The sequence below is a fragment of the Mastomys coucha genome, unplaced genomic scaffold (assembly GCF_008632895.1).
Source record: "Mastomys coucha isolate ucsf_1 unplaced genomic scaffold, UCSF_Mcou_1 pScaffold11, whole genome shotgun sequence".
NCBI lineage: Eukaryota > Metazoa > Chordata > Mammalia > Rodentia > Muridae > Mastomys > Mastomys coucha.
Window position 1 is genome coordinate 15041488 of NW_022196893.1, and position 17093 is coordinate 15058580.

Consider the following 17093-nt stretch of genomic DNA (forward strand, 5'->3'; position numbering starts at 1 on the left):
CGCCTCAGTTCTCATGCTGCCTCTACTCTGCAGCGTCTCTAGAAACACGTTCACTTCGCTCCTAGTAAACTACCCTGCCTGGACCCATCCTTGTTCATCACCTACTGTTCCCAAATCAGCAACAGTCAATTTTGTGCAACATAAACCTGGCCGTGTCTGCTAACCTAGCGTCCTTCCCTAGGCCTGCGCTCTTCCTCCGGGTGCCCATGCTGTCCCTCCCTGATTCTTCCAGCCCGTGGCTCCCATGGAAGCCTTTGGCTGAGCTTGCCTTGGGGGAAGGGTCGCTGTGTATGAGACTACTGTCCCACAAAGGCACCCACTACACCCCCAAGCATCGACCCAAGGGATGCCCTAGTCCTGCACCAGGATCTTGGCAGAGACTCAACATCTGACCGTGTATGTTTGTGGGACTAATTGATTCTGGACTTCCAGCACGGTGAGGCCGCACAAAAGGGGGCCGGTCGTGCCTGGCACTAAGCTCAGGGTCCCGCTGTATTGCGGGCGGGGAGCTCAGCTGCAGCACCGGGACCTCTGGGTCAGTAGGCAGGGGCGGGGAAGCCGCGGCCGCGCCCTCCTGGCCACTCCCCGGCCGGCGGTGGGTGGCGCGCACTTGCATATGTCCTCTGCGCCACCACGATCGCCCACCCCGCGGGTCCCCAAGATGAAGAAGGACGAGTCGTTCTTGGGCAAGTTGGGCGGCACACTGGCAAGGAGGAAGAAGACCAGGGAGGGTGAGTGTGCTCCCGCTTCCCTTTGGCGCCAGCCGGCTGCCAGCGGTGTCCCCCGTGTGTCCGCTCCCTGCCCGCCTCAGCGGCGCCAATGAACCCTCCCGTTGCGCTCAGGCTGCGCGACCTTTGGGACAGGCCAGTCCCTGTCCCTACGACATTTGCGGTGCTGGCCCGCTGCCCAGGACGTGCGTCCTGCTCTGGACACAGGCCTAGCAAGCTACGGTTCCTGTGCCCATCTTTGTCGTGTGACACTCTCGTCACAGTGATTGGACACAAGCTGGTGAAGAGGACCGGTTGCTGTCTTCGTGATGCCTGCAAGCATGGCTCGGTCCCTAAGCTGGGAGTTAGTGAAAGGGCACAGGACACACAGGCCAGGAGCCCAGGAAGCCTGAAACCAGTGCAAGGGTGGGGGGAGGGGCGGGGATGGGAGGTCATGCCCCCTGCGCAGGAAAGTAATTTTAAAACTTATTTTACTTTTTAAATTTTTAAAAAACAAAATTGCAAGGGATGCAACTTCTGCGCCCCTGGCCAGCTCCCTAAAGTACCTCAGTTCTCAGTCCTCCCCTTGCAGAAACATTCCTGAATTTTCTATTGTTTTGGCCTGGAGGCTCTTGCCCTCCGGCTGAGATTCCGGGCTCTCCCCAGGAATGGGAGGGGCTTGCTGAGAGAGGATAGGTAGAAAGAGGCCTCGGAGACATACGTCCTAGGGATCATCTGTTAGGGCCCATCAAGGTAGGGTGTGCTGAGGCTCTCCTGAAGCCACTGGAGCCAGACTGACCCCTGGAAAGCCTGACTGGGCCTCCAGGGACAAGCCCTGCCTAGGAGGTGACTGATAACTATCCCCTGGGCCCAAAGGTGATGTATTTACTCTTAAAGGAGCCTCCGGGCCCTAAATTATAGGCAGCCTCATTCTGGCCTTTCAAGGTATCTTGAAAGGCAGGGCGTGTGGAGGAGTGCAGAGCTTGTCTGAAGTGTGGTATTACCTATACTTTGATAGAGCCCATGAGGATCCTGTGGCCCCCACATTCTGCCCAGACTTGCCTTCCCAGGCCTTCAACCCCAGAATGCCCTTTACCAAACTAGATTCTCCAGTTCCCTGAGGGCAGACAGGCCTGGTCTCTTCCTAGAGTTTATCCTAGGTTTTATTTCTAAGCAAAGGGGCTCCTCCCCTCTCAAGTCTTCCACTGCAGACCCTTCAGGTTGGCCTGCATCTCCATCAGGTCTCCTAACTGAGACTTAAGTCCTTGTTACCCTTGGGCACCTACTGCTGTCTTTGGTGTGTCAGTGCCGTCATTGCGATCCTGCCTAGAAATCCATTTTTGCTCACAAGTTAGGACAGCAGCAGACCTGAGTTCTTTCCATTACCTGGTTTGGTTTTTGGTTTTGAGCTGGCATTTTGCTGTGTCACCAAGTCTGGACTCAGCCCTGGGTTCAAGTGATCCTCCTGCCTCAGCCTCGCCTGGGTCAGGAACTGTAGGTCTGTGCCATCCTTTTGTGGCTTAGCATCTACATGAATCTGATGTGGTTTGGATACGTCAAGGCCTTGGAAAGGAGAGGAGGGGCTCAGTCTTTCAGGGCCCTGGGAATGGATGCCATAGTGTAGAAGCCCTATGGGAGATCCCATGATCCTAAGCTGTAACTGTCAGAGGGCCCAGGAATGGGGGTAGTGATGTTGGAGATAAAACCCAAGAAAGAAAATCCTTCATAGAAAAGCATGTGTAAGACTATGAGTGGTTACAGCTGCTGTGTGTTTCATGTGTGTGTGCACACACATGTACAGGCCAGAAGTCAATGCTCGGTGTTTTCATCAGTTTTTCACTATCTATCTATCTATCTATCTATCTATCTATCTATCTATCTATCTATCTATCTATCATCTACATATCTATTACCTCATCTACATATCTATTACCTATGTATCTATGTGTATCTACCTATATATCTGTCTATGTATGTATGTATCTATCATCTGTCTATGTACCTATGTATCTATCTACTATCTATCATCTATGTATGTATCTATCATCTATGTATGTATCTATCATGTATGTATGTATGTATCTATCTACTGTCTGTCTATCTATCTATCTATCTATCTATCTATCTATCTATCTATCTATCTATCTAATCTATCTTTCTACCTACGTACCTCTGCTGGCCCGGAATGACCAGGCTGGCATGGCATTTAAGGGACCTGCCTGGTTTTTCCTTCTGTGTGCTGATATTAAAAGTGTGTGCTTCTACACTGGGTTCCTTCTTGTTTTTTTGAGGCGATGTCACTCACTGACTGGAGCTCTTCGACTTCGGTCAGCAAGCCCTGGGGTCCTTTGTCTTCACCTTCCCTGACTTGAGATTACAGACCAGCAACACCTGGCTTTTGACTGTTTTGAAAAGTCACCCGTGCTGGGGATGGAACTCTGGTCCTCCATGCAAGCGCTTTGCCAACTGAGCTGTCTTCCCTGCCCCTGCTAGTGTTCCCAGGTGGTACTTACACTGTTGGGACACAAGGTCCTCACCAGTGTGGTAAGGAGCTGGCCTCAGTTTCCAACTGTAAGTGCTTCTCTGCTTTGCTTTTATGAGATCTTGTGTGTCCAGAAGATAGAGGGCTGGTCTGGCCCAGTTGAAATGCACCTGGAACCCCAAGCAATACCTCCCTCTGCCTGCTGCTCCTGCCTATATTGCCATCCCATGAGTTAGCTTGGCCCCCTGCCTTGGTACCTGTCACGCCTATAACCAGAAAGCCACAAACCCTAATTGGTCTCTGAAGCAGGAATGGAGGGAAGGCTTAAGCCTGGGAAGGGCTGAGTAGCTTCCTTGTGGTCCTCTGGGGAGTAGAGTAGGAATGGAGGGGCTAATGTGAATACTGCGTAATGAGGTCTTGAATAATTGAACACTGAGAGCTGCCAGTATTTCTGCAGACCTGTTGCCTTGGCAACTGGCCCTCCTGACTGCTCTTGGCCTTGACTTTGGGCCATGGGAGCTTATGCACCGATGCCCTCTAGGGAATGGCCAGGGAGGGCACGGGGCTTCCCATCTTGTCCAGTTGGAACACTTAACTGTGTTTCCTCCTTTGTTAGAAAGTCCAGGGTGGACTCTGGACATTTCCTGAGCTGAGGACACTGGAGGGGGGAGGGGAGGGCTGGTGAAATTCAAGGTTTGGGGACTTGTGGGCATTCGACCCCACCCTGCCTTGCAGAGTGGCAGAGGGGAGGGACCAACTGGGACAAACGCTTTGTCCCATTCTAGGAGGTGGGGGTAGGATGTGGGTCCAGCTAGGATACCCAGCACAGGAAGTGTCTAAGAATGAACAGGGCGTGATTCAGCCCAGTGGAGGCATTGTGGTGTCACAGGGGTGGCCTGGTCAGAAAAGGGAAGTGTGACTAACTGTGCACATTGGAAAACGGAAGGGAACGCCTACAAAACTTCGGCCTACGGGGAGTCTGAGTCTAGGCCCTGAGTGGTCAGGGGTCAGCTTAAACCTCTGGAGGTCAGGATGTATTTGTGTGTGTGTATGTGTGTGTGTGTGTGTGTGTGTGTGTGTGTGTAATTGCTGAGATCTATTATCTATCTGTTCTATCAATTGTGTGTGTGTGTATGTATGTATGTATGTATGTATGTATGTATTGTCTATGTATCTACTCTGTCAATCTTCTGTCTATCTATCTATCTATCTACCTACCTACCTACCTATCTATCTATCTATCTATCTATCTATCTATCTATCTATCTATCTGCATGTACTTTTTTTTTTTTCCAGACAGGGTTTCTCTGTATAGCCCTGGCTGTCCTGGAACTCACTCTGTAGACCAGGCTGGACTCGAAATCAGAAATCCGCCTGCCTCTGCCTCCCAAGTGCTAAGATTACTGCATGTACTTTTGTTTCCCAGCAAAATGGAGTGAAGACTGGAGTTTGCCCTCCCTACCTCCATTCTTCCAGGCAGTGTGTAACTACATTTCAGTTCTAAACCAGCTTGACAAGTTTTTGTCTCAAAGCCCATAGCAGACAGTAGAGTTGCTCTCATAGTAGGGCTGCTCTCACAGTGTATAATGAAGGATCCCCAATGCACTGCCTGGCTGGCCCTCCCTTCCCCAAGGCCTCCAAACTCTTGGATTTCATTTATTTATTTAAATGAGCTCACTGTCCCTGTATTCAGACACACTAGAAGAGGGCATCAGATCCCATTACAGATGGTTGTGAGCCACCATGTGGTTGCTGGGAATTGAACTCAAGACCTCTGGAAGAGCAGTCAGTGCTCTTAACTGCTGAGCCATCTCTCCAGCTCTGGTTTTGTTTTTGTTTTTTTTGAGACAGGGTTTCTCTGTGTAGTCTTGGCCATCCTAGAACTCACTCTGTAGACCAGGCTGGCTTCAAACTCAAAAATCCGTCTGCCTCTGCCTCCCAAGTGCTGGGATTACAGGCATGTGCCACCATTGCCCGGCAGTCTGGCAACGCTTGAATTTTTTTTTTTCTTTAAATTTTAACAATCTCACAGTTTTGCCTTTTCTAGAATCATGAATTGGAACCCTAGTGCTTGATGTGAGGCTTTTCATACTGGCTTCCTTCACTCACTGTCCCGCCAGGTCTCCTCCCTGTGGCTATGGGCCACTATGCCTGGCTCATGCAGTGCTGAGAATCCAACCCTGGGCCTGGTGTATGCTAGGTGAGTGTTCTACCCACTGAGCTACATCCTCAGCCCCAACGAACGTCTGAAATGTACTCAGTGCTGTGAAAGAAGAAAATATAATGCAACCAACTTGTCAGATGTCCCAGCGGGTCGTAGTAGGAAGGGGGGGAGGGGAAGCTGGTGTCCCCTGCCACCCAGACCCTAGGGGAAGAGTTGCTCCTAGATCTGAGGGCATCTAGAAACAGGTGGCAGACAGCTGGCTGTGTACTGGGGACCTCAGGAGCTAACCTGGCTCAGGCCTCCTACTCAGGACAGCAAGGCCTGGTTGGGGGAGGGGTGAGAAGATGTGGGGACTGAGCCTCTTAGGGATTCACAGCTATATTTGAGGGCCTGGGGTTCCGGCTGGAGCTAGTGACCTGTTGTAGTATTGTACATTGTATTGTACATAAAACATTGACCAAAAACAACTTGAGGGGAGAAAGAGTTAATTTGGCTTCTACTTTGTGGTGGTTTGAATGTGCTTGGCCATGGGAAATGGTACTATCAGGTGTGGTCTTGTTGGAATAGGTGTAGCCTTGTTGTAGGAAGTGCGTCACTGGGAGGCAGGCTTTGAGGGCTCCTTGTGTTCAAGCTCCGCTCAGTGTGGAAGAGACCCTCCTCCTGGCTGCCTTTGGATCAAGATGTAGAACTCTTGGCTCCTCCAGCACCAGGTCTGCCTGGATGCTGCCGTGCTTCCCACCACGATGGTCATGGACTGAACCTCTGAAGCTGTAAGCCAGCCCCAATTAAATGTTTGCAATTATAAGAGTTGGTCATGGTGTCTCTTCCCAGCAATGGAAACCCTAACTAAGACACACTTCCAGGTCACAATCCGTCACTGAGAGGAGTCAGGGCAGGAAGTGAAGAGGGAGCCACAGAGGAAGGCAGCTTATTGGCTTATTGGCTCACTTGCTGGCTTTTAGAGCTAGCTCAAAGAGCTCAGGCCTGCCTGCTACAGTGGCTCGAGCCTTCTTGCATCAGCCATCAATCCAGACCTCTCACAGACACGGCCACAGGTCAATCTGATCAAGGCAGTTTTTCAATTAAGGTTCTCTCTTCCCAGGTGTGCCAAGGTTGACAATGAAACCTAACCAGGACACGTCTTCGGTTGAGAATAAGAGACTGCTGTAATTAGGCAGAGGAAGGGGAGAGTACCGGGAGAGGACCCCTCAACAAGGCCCTTTTGGGGAAGTACAGGGGGTGCCTGTGTCTGGGCTGCGGTTAGGCATGTGGGACCATGGTCAGCCACAGAGGGAGATCCTGGGGGTACAACAATGACCTATTTGGGTGACCTATTTCATTAGAGGCCTCGAAGGCCACAGTTTGGAAGTCAACTGATGTGGATGGAGGAGGAGAAGTTTGCTTCAGCACTGTAGGCTCTGCAGTGCGGTGGAGAGAGAGGAGAGAGCAGGTGAATGGCAGGCGGTGAGGAATGGGAGCAACTGCACTGTGGTTTCTCGAATGTTCTGGTGGAAAGAGGAGCAGGGAGCGGCAAGGCTCTAGAGACGTAGCCAACAAAGAAAACCTGCTCCACAGAGCCTTTCTCCAAACCCAGACCTGGGTACTCAGGGCTGCGGCATGCTGAGCCCTTGTAGTACCACAGAGCTGAGCCCCAGCCCTTTTCTTCCCTGATGATCATGAAGGAGGCCATCTTGCTGGGGAGGAGGCAGCTCCTGCTCCATGAAGGAAGGTCCAGTTAGGTGGACCAGGCTTCCTCTCACTCCTGTGTCCTCAGGCACTCCGGCCATCCCTTTGCTGAGCTCAGGTCCCCAGTACACAGCCAGAGCTATCTGTCACCTGTTTTCCTGATGCTGTCAGGTCCAGGAGCACTGTTCACCCTGGGGCTTGGGCATCTCCTGAGAGAACATGAGGAGGTCTTTCATGAGGGCTATGTATGGCTTCATCAAGTTTCTTGTCATCATTTTTCTGTCCGTAACATCCAACCCAGGCGTTTCTCCAAGTGTTCTGGTGAGTTCTGTGGTCCCCAGGGAGCACCTTGATCTGTAGTGGGTGCTTTTCTTGGCTGTCTCCTGAGATTTCAAGAAACCAGGCTTCAGCTGAGAAAAAGGTGCCTCGTGGCCCTGAGAACTTCCCCTCTTTCAGTCTCTACCTCTCTGAGCCAGGCCTTTTCTTCTATTGTAAAGCCTCGATTCTGCTGCCTAGTGGTCATGGTTTCCCCCAGAAAGATCCAGTCCGTAGGCCATCCCAGCCAGTGATCCTTAGAGGCACCCTGCTTTGAATTCCCATCTCACCTCTCTGGAATTAGTATTTACTGAACACTCCGAAGCTGCTCACCCACTTGCTCTCATCCAGTCCTTGGAATAATTAACGGGGTATTTAGACGGTGTAATGGGCCAACACCTGCAGTGCCGGTTCTAAAGTGCTCCTTTGATTGATTCCACCCCGCCGTGGCTGGCCGAGGTCAACTCCATGTACCTAGTTATTTTCTTCTTGGCAAATACATGATTCATCACAGGGAAAAAAAAACGCACTCGAAGAAAACGGGTTTCTTGTCTTCGCATTGGCTGCATGTTTCACTCTTTAGGAAAGTAAGCGCCTAATGAGTGCGTTTGGGCTGGAAAACATCCCAGTCTTATGGAGTGGAATATAAACTCAGCTTGGCTTAATGGTGTTAATCTTGTCTATGCAAATGGCTGTTGGGGTAAAGAGAGTGCAGACATGAGCAATCCATTGCAGGCGTCTGCATCATTAATTCTTAGTAACACACTCAAAAGAGGGGCTTCTGGTTAGAAGTAAATACAGACTGAGCACGAGTTTGCATCTGGAGCGCTTAGCATCAGCCGTGTGCCATCAGCCCCGGCCAAGCATGGCTGTGCTGTGGGGACCCAAACTCCATGCTGTGGGATCTCGCTCTCATTCTTACCGCGTGGGGGATGGGCGGCGGGGGCCGATGGAGGTAGATGAATACTGCAGAGTTGGCTGAGGTAGAATCACTGCCCTGCTGAGTTGGTTCTAGTTGGTTTGTAGAGGTGCAGCTCTTGGGCCTCAAGGGCACACTGTCGTGGGTACACAGTTTACAGCCTGGCTGCAGAGATCCGTGACTTCGGCTCTCAGACTCTGTGTCTGCCACCCTGAACACCGCAGCCTCTTCCTTAGGATTCGAGGAAGGAGCCACCCTTGTCTGCATGGGATGGCTGCCAAGAATCGTTATTTACTGATGAAGGCTGATAAGTGGTGCTTTGGTTTGGTGGTGGAGCAAGAGGTCAAGTGGACTTCCGCTTGGGAGCAAACTTGGCTGGGTAACAGAATTCTGAGGGTGTGTCGGAGCCTAGGAGAAAAAGATGCTAGGAACCCAGGGTTTCCCCACCTGTGTGAGTGGTGTTGTTGGAATAGAAACCTTCCTGGGCTCAGATCTGTTCAGTAGCCCTGGTTGGGCTGCCCTTCAGAGCTCTACCCAAAATCTCTGCTTTAAGGAGTGTGGGGACCCTAACTCTATTCTAGTAACATTTCTTTCCTTCTTTTTCTTTGTTTCTTTGTTTCTTCCTTCCTTCCTTCCTTCCTTCCTTCCTTCCTTCCTTCCTTTCTTTCTTTAAAAGATTTATTTATTTATTATATATAAATACACTGTAGCTGTCTTCAGACACACCAAAGAGGGCATCAGATCTCATTACAGATGGTTGTGAGCCACCATGTGGTTGCTGGGATTTGAATTCAGGATCGCTGGAAGAGCGGTCAGTATTCTTAACTGCTGAGCCATCTCTCCAGCCCCTCTAGTAACATTTCTGTTGCTCTGGCAAACACAACACAAGGATCTATTTTAGGTCACAATTAATGCTGTAAGCCCTCATTGTTGGGAGTCGAGGCAGGGACTTGAAGCAGCTAGCCGCAGCCAGTTAAGCGCAGAGACGCAATGCCAGCTGGCTTAGTCCTCAGGTTTCTCTTGTGAAGGGCTCCAACCAGGGAGTGACGGTACTGCCCGCTTTCAGGCTGGGTCTTCCACATCAATTAAGGCAACCGAGACAATGGCTTACAGCAGTGGTTCTCGACCTGCCTAACGCTGCGACCCTTTAACAAGACAGTTCCTCATGCTGTGGTGACCTCCAACTATAAAATTATTTTCATTGCCACTTCATAACTGTAATTTTGCTATGGTTATGAACCATGATGTAAATGTCTGTGTTTTCCCAATGATCTTAGAGGACCAACCCCCATGAAAGGGGTCGAGACCCACAGGTTGAGAACCACTGTTCTTCCAGCCTAGCATGATGGCTCAGTGGTTAAGAGCATAGGCTGGCCGGGCAGTGGTGGCGCATGCCTTTAATCCCAGCACTTGGGAGGTAGAGGCAGGTGGATTTCTGAATTCGAGGCCAGCCTGGTCTACAGAGTGAGTTCCAGGACAGCCAGGGCTACACAGAGAAACCCTGTCTCGAAAAACCTAAAAAAAAAAAAAAAAAAAAAAAAAAAAAAAAGAGCATAGGCTGTTCTTAAAGAGGACCAGAACTGGATTTGGTTCTCAGTGCCTTCACGGTAGCTCATAACCATCAGTAACACCAGTTCCAGAGGATCTGACGCCCTCTTCTGATATCCATGGGCACCAACGCACTTATAAACATGCCGCACCCCTTGCCCCTTCTCCCAAATACAGTTCCCTACAGACATACCCACAGGCCAATGTCAACTAGAGAATCCCTCACTGACACACTAACCAGGCAAATTTAGAGTGTGTCACATTGACAATGAACTTTAAACACTTTGTCCTCCGGGCACTGTGACCCAGAAGCACGCTCTTGGAAGTTCTCTTGCTCTGTGCCTGTGGTTTGTGCCACAAGCAGCAGATACCCAGACCCTGTGCTGGGCACCACAACTTGAGGCCAGTGCCAGGAAAGCTGGGGGTCTTTGCTCCAACCTGCCTCTCCACTGGTGTCAGCCCAGCCAGAGGGCCAGCGAGCCTTAGCAGACTTGGGGTTATTTCCTAGGCTCGTGTGTTGGTTGTGGAACCCAGGGGTCCTCAGGCTTAGATCTTCTGAAATACTGACCTTGGCTTGTTATTTGAACTCTCCCTTGCTGATTGACCAGCACACGTCCTTCCTATAGGGTTCCCAGGCAGTGCCACCTTGGGAGTTTATTCTTTTTAAAAAGTGTTGCTCTTTAGAAAAGTTAGGCCTTTTTACACTTCTTCTCATTTAAAAACTTACAAGTCCCAAGAATCTAGGCTTTAATACCAAGTTATCAAAAAGTTAAAGAGGCCACAAAGATTTTTATATCTCCTAGGGCTTGTGTGTACCCCGTGCTTAAGTCTAGAGGCTTCTGGAAGCAGCTGTCTGGTTCAGAGACCCAGAACTGCCTGCTCAGTCACCAAGGCTCAGGTTACTGCAGGGAGTGGGAACAGCCAAGCTTAAACTTTAACCCTACGGATGGAGTGGCCTCCAGCTCAGCCCATGTGGTGTGCGTTAACTGTTTTGATATCAGTAGGATTTGAGGGACATCTTGCCCAAAGCTTTATTTGTACTTTCTTTCCCCTCCTCCTCCTCCTTCTCTTCTTCCTCCTCTTCTTCCTCCTCCTTTTCTCTTCTTCCTCCTTCTCCTCTCCTTCCTTCCCCTTCCTCCTCCTCCTCTTCTACATTGCCTTTCTTTTTTTCTTTTTCTTTTTTTTGGTTTTTTCGAGACAGGGTTTCTCTGTGTAGCCCTGGCTGTTCTGGAGCTCACTTTGTAGACCAGGCTGGCCTTGAACTTAGAAATCCACCTGCCTCTGCCTCCCAAGTGCTGGGATTAAAGCCGTGTACCACCACGCTGGCTACATTGCTTTTCAAAGTGAGGATTATAGGTGTCCATATTGAAATGTATGTGTGTGTATTTGTGTATGTATGTATCTGTGTATTTGTGTGTATATGTATGTATGTATATATCTGTGTATTTGTGTGTATATGTATGTATGTATGTATGTATGTAAGTGTGTGTTTTAGTTTCACTTCTGTCACTGTGATAAAAATACCATGACCAGAAACAACTCAAAGGTTTATTTGGCTTATAATTCTAGAAAAACCCTAATTGTGTGTGGCAGCCAGGACAGCTGGCCATATCATATCACATCCAGACAAGAGCAGATTGAGAATGAATACATGTGCACTTAGTACTCAGCTCAATTTCTCTACTCTCATAGAGTCCAGGGCCCAACCCTAGGGCATGGTGCCACTCAAAGTGGACTGTGTCTCCTTACGTCGGCCATTACAAACCAATGTCACAATGTGCATTTATATAAGCTTGTGTATTTATGCTTGTATATATAAATGCATGCATGTGTGTGTGCTTATTTTTATTTGTTTTTTTTATTCTTTTTAATTTTTTTTTTTGTTTTTGTTTTTTGAGACAGGGTTTCTCTGTGTAGCCCTGGCTGACCTGGAACTCACTCTGTAGACCAGGCTGGCCTTGAACTCAGAAATCCGTCTGCCTCTGCCTCCCAAGTGCTGGGATTAAAGGCATGCACCACCATTGCCTGGCATATATGTTTGTTTATTAATTCATTTATTTATTGAGACAGGGTTTCTCTTTGTAGCCTTGACTGTCCTGAAACTCACTCTGTAGAACAGGCTGGCCTCAGACTTACAGAGATCCACCTGCCTCGGTCTCTTGAGTGCTCGGATTAAAGGCATGTGCCACGACCAAACGGCTTGTCATTCCTGATAGAAGACTACCTTAACCATGAGAGAAACAGCACATGAATTAAAAATTAAAGCAAGCCAGGAGGAAGCTAAGTGTGCAGTCATAGTGAGAGACCCACTGAGACTCTGGATCCCCTGACACTCGTGGTCCGTGCTCACCTCACGCATAGTGCCTTGGGTTATTCTACATGTCTGGAATGTGACACCATGTAGCGATTCCTGTCTTGTGGGAGAGCAGAGACTGGGTGAAGTGAGGGTCTCTCGTCTCACCTCAGCTGAAGGCATGGCCAGCTGGGAATGTACCCTCTCCTTAACTGGCTCTGGCCCTAGCATTTGGGTGACACTTAGCCCCAGAGTCAGAAAGATGCTGCAGAGGTGACTTACTGCATTCTTTTTTAATTTTCTTTCTTTCTTTCTTTTTTTCTTTTTTTTTGGTTTTTCGAGACAGGGTTTCTCTAAGTAGCCCTGGCTGTCCTGGAACTCACTCTGTAGACCAGGCTGGCCTCGAACTCAGAAATCCACCTGCCTCTGCCTCCCAAGTGCTGGGATTAAAGGTGTGTGCCACCACCGCCTGGCATTCTTTTTTTTTTTTAAAAAGATGCATTTATTTATTATGTGTACATCTTTCTGCCTGCATGTATGCCTACAGGTCAGAAGAGGACAGCAGATTTCATTACAGATGGTTGTGAGTCACCATGTGGTTGATGGGATTTGAACTCAGGACCTCTGGAAGAGTAGTCAGTGCTCTTAACCTCTGAGCCATCTCTCCAGCCTGACTGACTGCATTCTGTGCTGAATGATGTGGGGGACCGAACCCTGGTGGTCTCATTCTGCTATGGGCTGCTGTCTGAGAGCCTGGTTCAGTCCTGCAGGCTCCATGGTCTTCCTTGACTCTGAGCCCTGACTTTCCTGCCCTCTCTCCAGAGCTTGCTTGCTTTCTTCCTTCCTTCCTTTCTTTCTTTCTTTCTTTCTTTCTTTCTTTCTTTCTTTCTTTCTTTCTTTCTTCCTTCCTTTCTCTCTTTCTTTCTTTCTTTTCTTTTTTTTTAAGATTTACTTATTTATTATATGTAACTACACCATAGCTGTCTTCAGACACACCAGAAGAGGGCGTCAGATTTCATTGTGGATGGTCGTGAGCCACCATGTGGTTGCTGGGATTTTGAACTCAGGACCTCTGGAAGAGCAGTCAGTGCTCTTAACCGCTGAGCTATCTCTCCAGCCCTCTCCAGAGCTTTCTGTCTGTCATTTTTATGTCACACCTTCTGCAATATGGGACACTATGATAGCATCCTGACAGTGTCTACTTTCACGAAAGATTGGTTTGAGACCTACCTTCCCACTAGCTGAGGTTCTGGGTCAGCTGTGTCACTAGGAGGCCATGATGGGAAATAGTTGTTGGTCATTTATACTTATCAAGCCCAAGCCTGGTTTCTGAGAAATCTCAGGAGGCAGCCAAGAAAAGCACCCACTACAGATCAAGGTGCTCCCTGGGAACCACAGAACTCACCAGAACACTTGGAGAAACGCCTGGGTTGGATGTTACGGACAGAAAAATGATGACAAGAAACTTGATGAAGCCATACATAGCCCTCATGAAAGACCTCCTCATGTTCTCTCAGGAGATGCCCAAGCCCCAGGGTGAACAGTGCTCCTGGACCTGACAGCATCAGGAAAACAGGTGACAGATAGCTCTGGCTGTGTACTGGGGACCTGAGCTCAGCAAAGGGATGGCCGGAGTGCCTGAGGACACAGGAGTGAGAGGAAGCCTGGTCCACCTAACTGGACCTTCCTTCATGAAGCAGGAGCTGCCTCCTCCCCAGCAAGATGGCCTCCTTCATGATCATCAGGGAAGAAAAGGGCTGGGGCTCAGCTCTGTGGTACTGCAAGGGCTTAGCATGCCACAGCCCTGAGTACCCAGGTCTGGGTTTGGAGAAAGGCTCTGTGGAGCAGGTTCTCTTTGTTGGCTAGGTCTCTAGAGCAGCCCCACAAGAAGGTTCTTGTTGGAGGAGAGTGTGAGAGGTAGTAACTAGAGAGAAGCTGAGGAGGGAGCTCAGGAGTGGAATGAGGAAGCCAGAAGCCAGAGTACCTAGAGTGGTGTCCAGTACCTGTTCCATACCCTACCCTACCCCCTTGTCCCACCCCCACCCCCAGCCTGGAATGCTTCAGCTCTGTAGACAGGTGTGTTTAGTCTTCCGACTCCAGAACTCCAGGTTTGCCGATGTGTGTGGTTTTAAGTTTCTGATCATTTCTCAACACAGTCACTGGGCACCAGTGACTGCTGACTGGCTGTTGGGTGGATCCAGAGATGAGAGATGGGGAATAAGTCAACCTCAACCATGGCCTCCTGCAGAGGGAGTCTTTATGTGTTCCTACAGGCTTGTGGATTTTAACATAAGGCCTTGTGGGAAGGAAGGGGCGGGCGCCACATGAGTCACACAGGTGCCAACTTCTTTGTGTTAGTGTTTCACCCTCAGTCATCCCAGTGCCATCCCTCCTCATCCAACAGAGAAGAGATGCCAGGAGAGAGGAAAGGCTGAGAGCTGCTGGTCCTTGGAGGGAATCCATAAAGACGCAGTGGGACCACCCAGCCTCGTGCACTTGGGTGGCTGCTCTCCTATGGGAAGGCTTGAGTGTGAGGCCTGAGGACTGAGGGGCAGAAGCAAGTGCGAATGCCCAGGGCTCATCTCTGCCTTCTCCGGGATAACTGGCTCCAGGCATGTGTATGCTTCCACAGAGACAAGGGGAAGATGTGCCTCTCTTGGGGACATGAGAACGTTCTTCAACTTCCTGTGTGGCTGTTTGAAAGCCCTTTGCCAGGGGGAGAGAGTGTTGTCCTGAAATGGATGCAGGAGACTTGCTATTAGTATAATGAGATTTTAATGATTTGAGATTTTGTTGGAGCAGCACACATGGAATTTTAATCTTATTATAGGCAGCTGCTGGTGTTTTTGTTTTATTTGTTTGCTTGGGCCTCATTGTAAGGATGCATTTCTACAATTATTATTTAGTTTGCTTTCACAGAGATCTGCTTTTATGCCACTCTTAATGTTCATGTTGAGAGAGTCTTGGAGGGGGGGAGAAGATATACTTTAAAATTGTGTGTGTGTGTGTGTATATACATATATATAACATATGTTATATATATATATATATATAACACATATAAAATTATATGTATTCTTTTTAAAGCTGGGGGCTGGTTTGACCAGAACTGGGATGTGAGGGTTTCAATTTCTGTTCCTTATTCATAATTGCCACAGAGTAGGAACAACCCCAGGGTCATTAACTGATAATGGGGAAACAAAATGTGCTATAGTCACAAAATGGAATAGTCTACAGCAGTGAAAAGGGAGAAAATATTGGTATGGGCTACAACATGGATGAATCTGGAAGATGCTAATAATCTGTTCACAAAAGGACAAATAGTATGTGATGAAAAAAAAATCCAGAGGAGCCAAATTCATAGGTTCTAAAGGTAGACAAGAGGTCATCAGAGGCTGGGGGTTGGAAAGTGAGTGCTAGTGGGAGCTTTGGGGGTGAGGAGGGTGTTTGTAAGTTGACAGCAGTGATGGTCATGCACTCTGAATATTCTGAACGTCATCGACTCGTGTCTTCAAATCGAGGAATTATACAGAGTATGAATCCTGTCACTATTGAGCTAGGAAAATGCAGACCTCTACAAAGACACTGAGTTCTGGCTTGTCAGCATCTTCCTTCAGCTCTGTGTGTGTGTGTATATGTATGTGTGTGTGTTTGTATGTGCATGTAGGCACATGTGTATAGAGGTCAGAGGTTAACCTCAGGAGGTGCCCCTCAGGTGTTGTTCACTGTTTGTGTGTGTGTGTGTGTGTGTGTGTGTGTGTGTCTGTCTGTCTTTGTTTGTTTTGAGACAGGGTCTCTCTGGAATCCACTGATTGCCCTAGGCAAGACCCGTGGATCCTCCTGTCTCCACCCCACCCCACCTCATCCCGGGGCTGGCGGGTGTTTCACACTGGTTGTAGGCTAGGCTTGACACTGGGAGTGGATGACGATAATCACTTAGTGTATGGCTTTAAGCAGAAATGGTCTTCTTACTGGGGTCTCAGAGCAGGGAAACCCCAGGCATGATGTGTTTCTTCAACCCTATTTGGTGCTCAGAAACTGTAGATCCAGCACTCATTCAAATGTAGACACCTCTTTCCTTGCTGACCTCTCCCTCTTTAGAGCTTATGACTGAGCACAGCACATTTTGCATTCGAGGCAAACACCAGACCCTGAGCTGTGTCCCCACCCAAGGACCTAGCTTTTTTTTTCTCTTTTCTTTTCTTCTCTTCTCTTTTCTTTTCTAAAAATAATACATCTCAAACATTTTCCATTCCAATCATCTATTTATCTAGGTCTGTCTGCCTCAGTATAAAGTGTCCAAGTACAGAGGTACATACCTTTAATCTCAGTATTCAGAAGGCAGCAAGCTGGGCCTGGAAGCTTCCCTCAGGCCAGGGGAAGGTGGAGACTGTGCCCCAGCTGCAGTGGATACAGGTCTTGCTCATTAGACAGTCAGGGGTCACATGGAATATGGAATTAGCCTCAGGAGAGGCTGACCAGAGAGGGAGACAGAGGCCCTTTTGTGTCTTCACTGGATAGGGTATCCAATTCTCTGAGGGATAAGCCAGAAGAGCCTGCCTCTTCCTGGGTAGAAGGAGGCAGAATGGCCTTCCAGCTCTCTTGTTCCTCTGGAAAGTTAATTTTTTGTGCATATGGGTGTTTTATCTGTCTGTATGCCTGTGCACCATGTGTGTGTAATGCCTTTGGAGGCCATAAGAGGGCGCAGGATCCTCTGAAACCCTAGTCACAAACAGTTGAGAGCTGCCATATGGGTGCTAGGATTTGAACCCAGGCCCTATGGAAGAACAGCCATTGCTCTCAGCTATGGAGCTATCTCGCCAGCCACTGCTGTGGGATATTTTTGGGTGGGTGGGGGCAATGGAGCCTTTCTTGGTTTTGGTGACCTCAACCCAGGGAGCTAGGTGCTGGACAACAATGGTCACTAAAGATGTTCCACGCCAGTGGTGTCCTGGTTTTTGTCTGGTGCTCAAAAAAAA

General features: G+C 49.0%; 1 protein-coding gene across 1 annotated transcript in view; it reads left to right on the forward strand.

Annotated features, from left to right (window-relative positions):
• The first annotated feature begins 389 nt into the window (after positions 1 to 389).
• Positions 390 to 17093, forward strand: part of Parvb (parvin beta) — an 86315-nt gene continuing 69611 nt past the window's right edge. The window contains exon 1 of the mRNA XM_031351351.1: positions 390 to 731. Coding sequence (XP_031207211.1) covers positions 617 to 731 — 115 coding nt within the window. The 5' untranslated portion in view covers positions 390 to 616. The remainder of the gene's footprint in view (positions 732 to 17093) is intronic.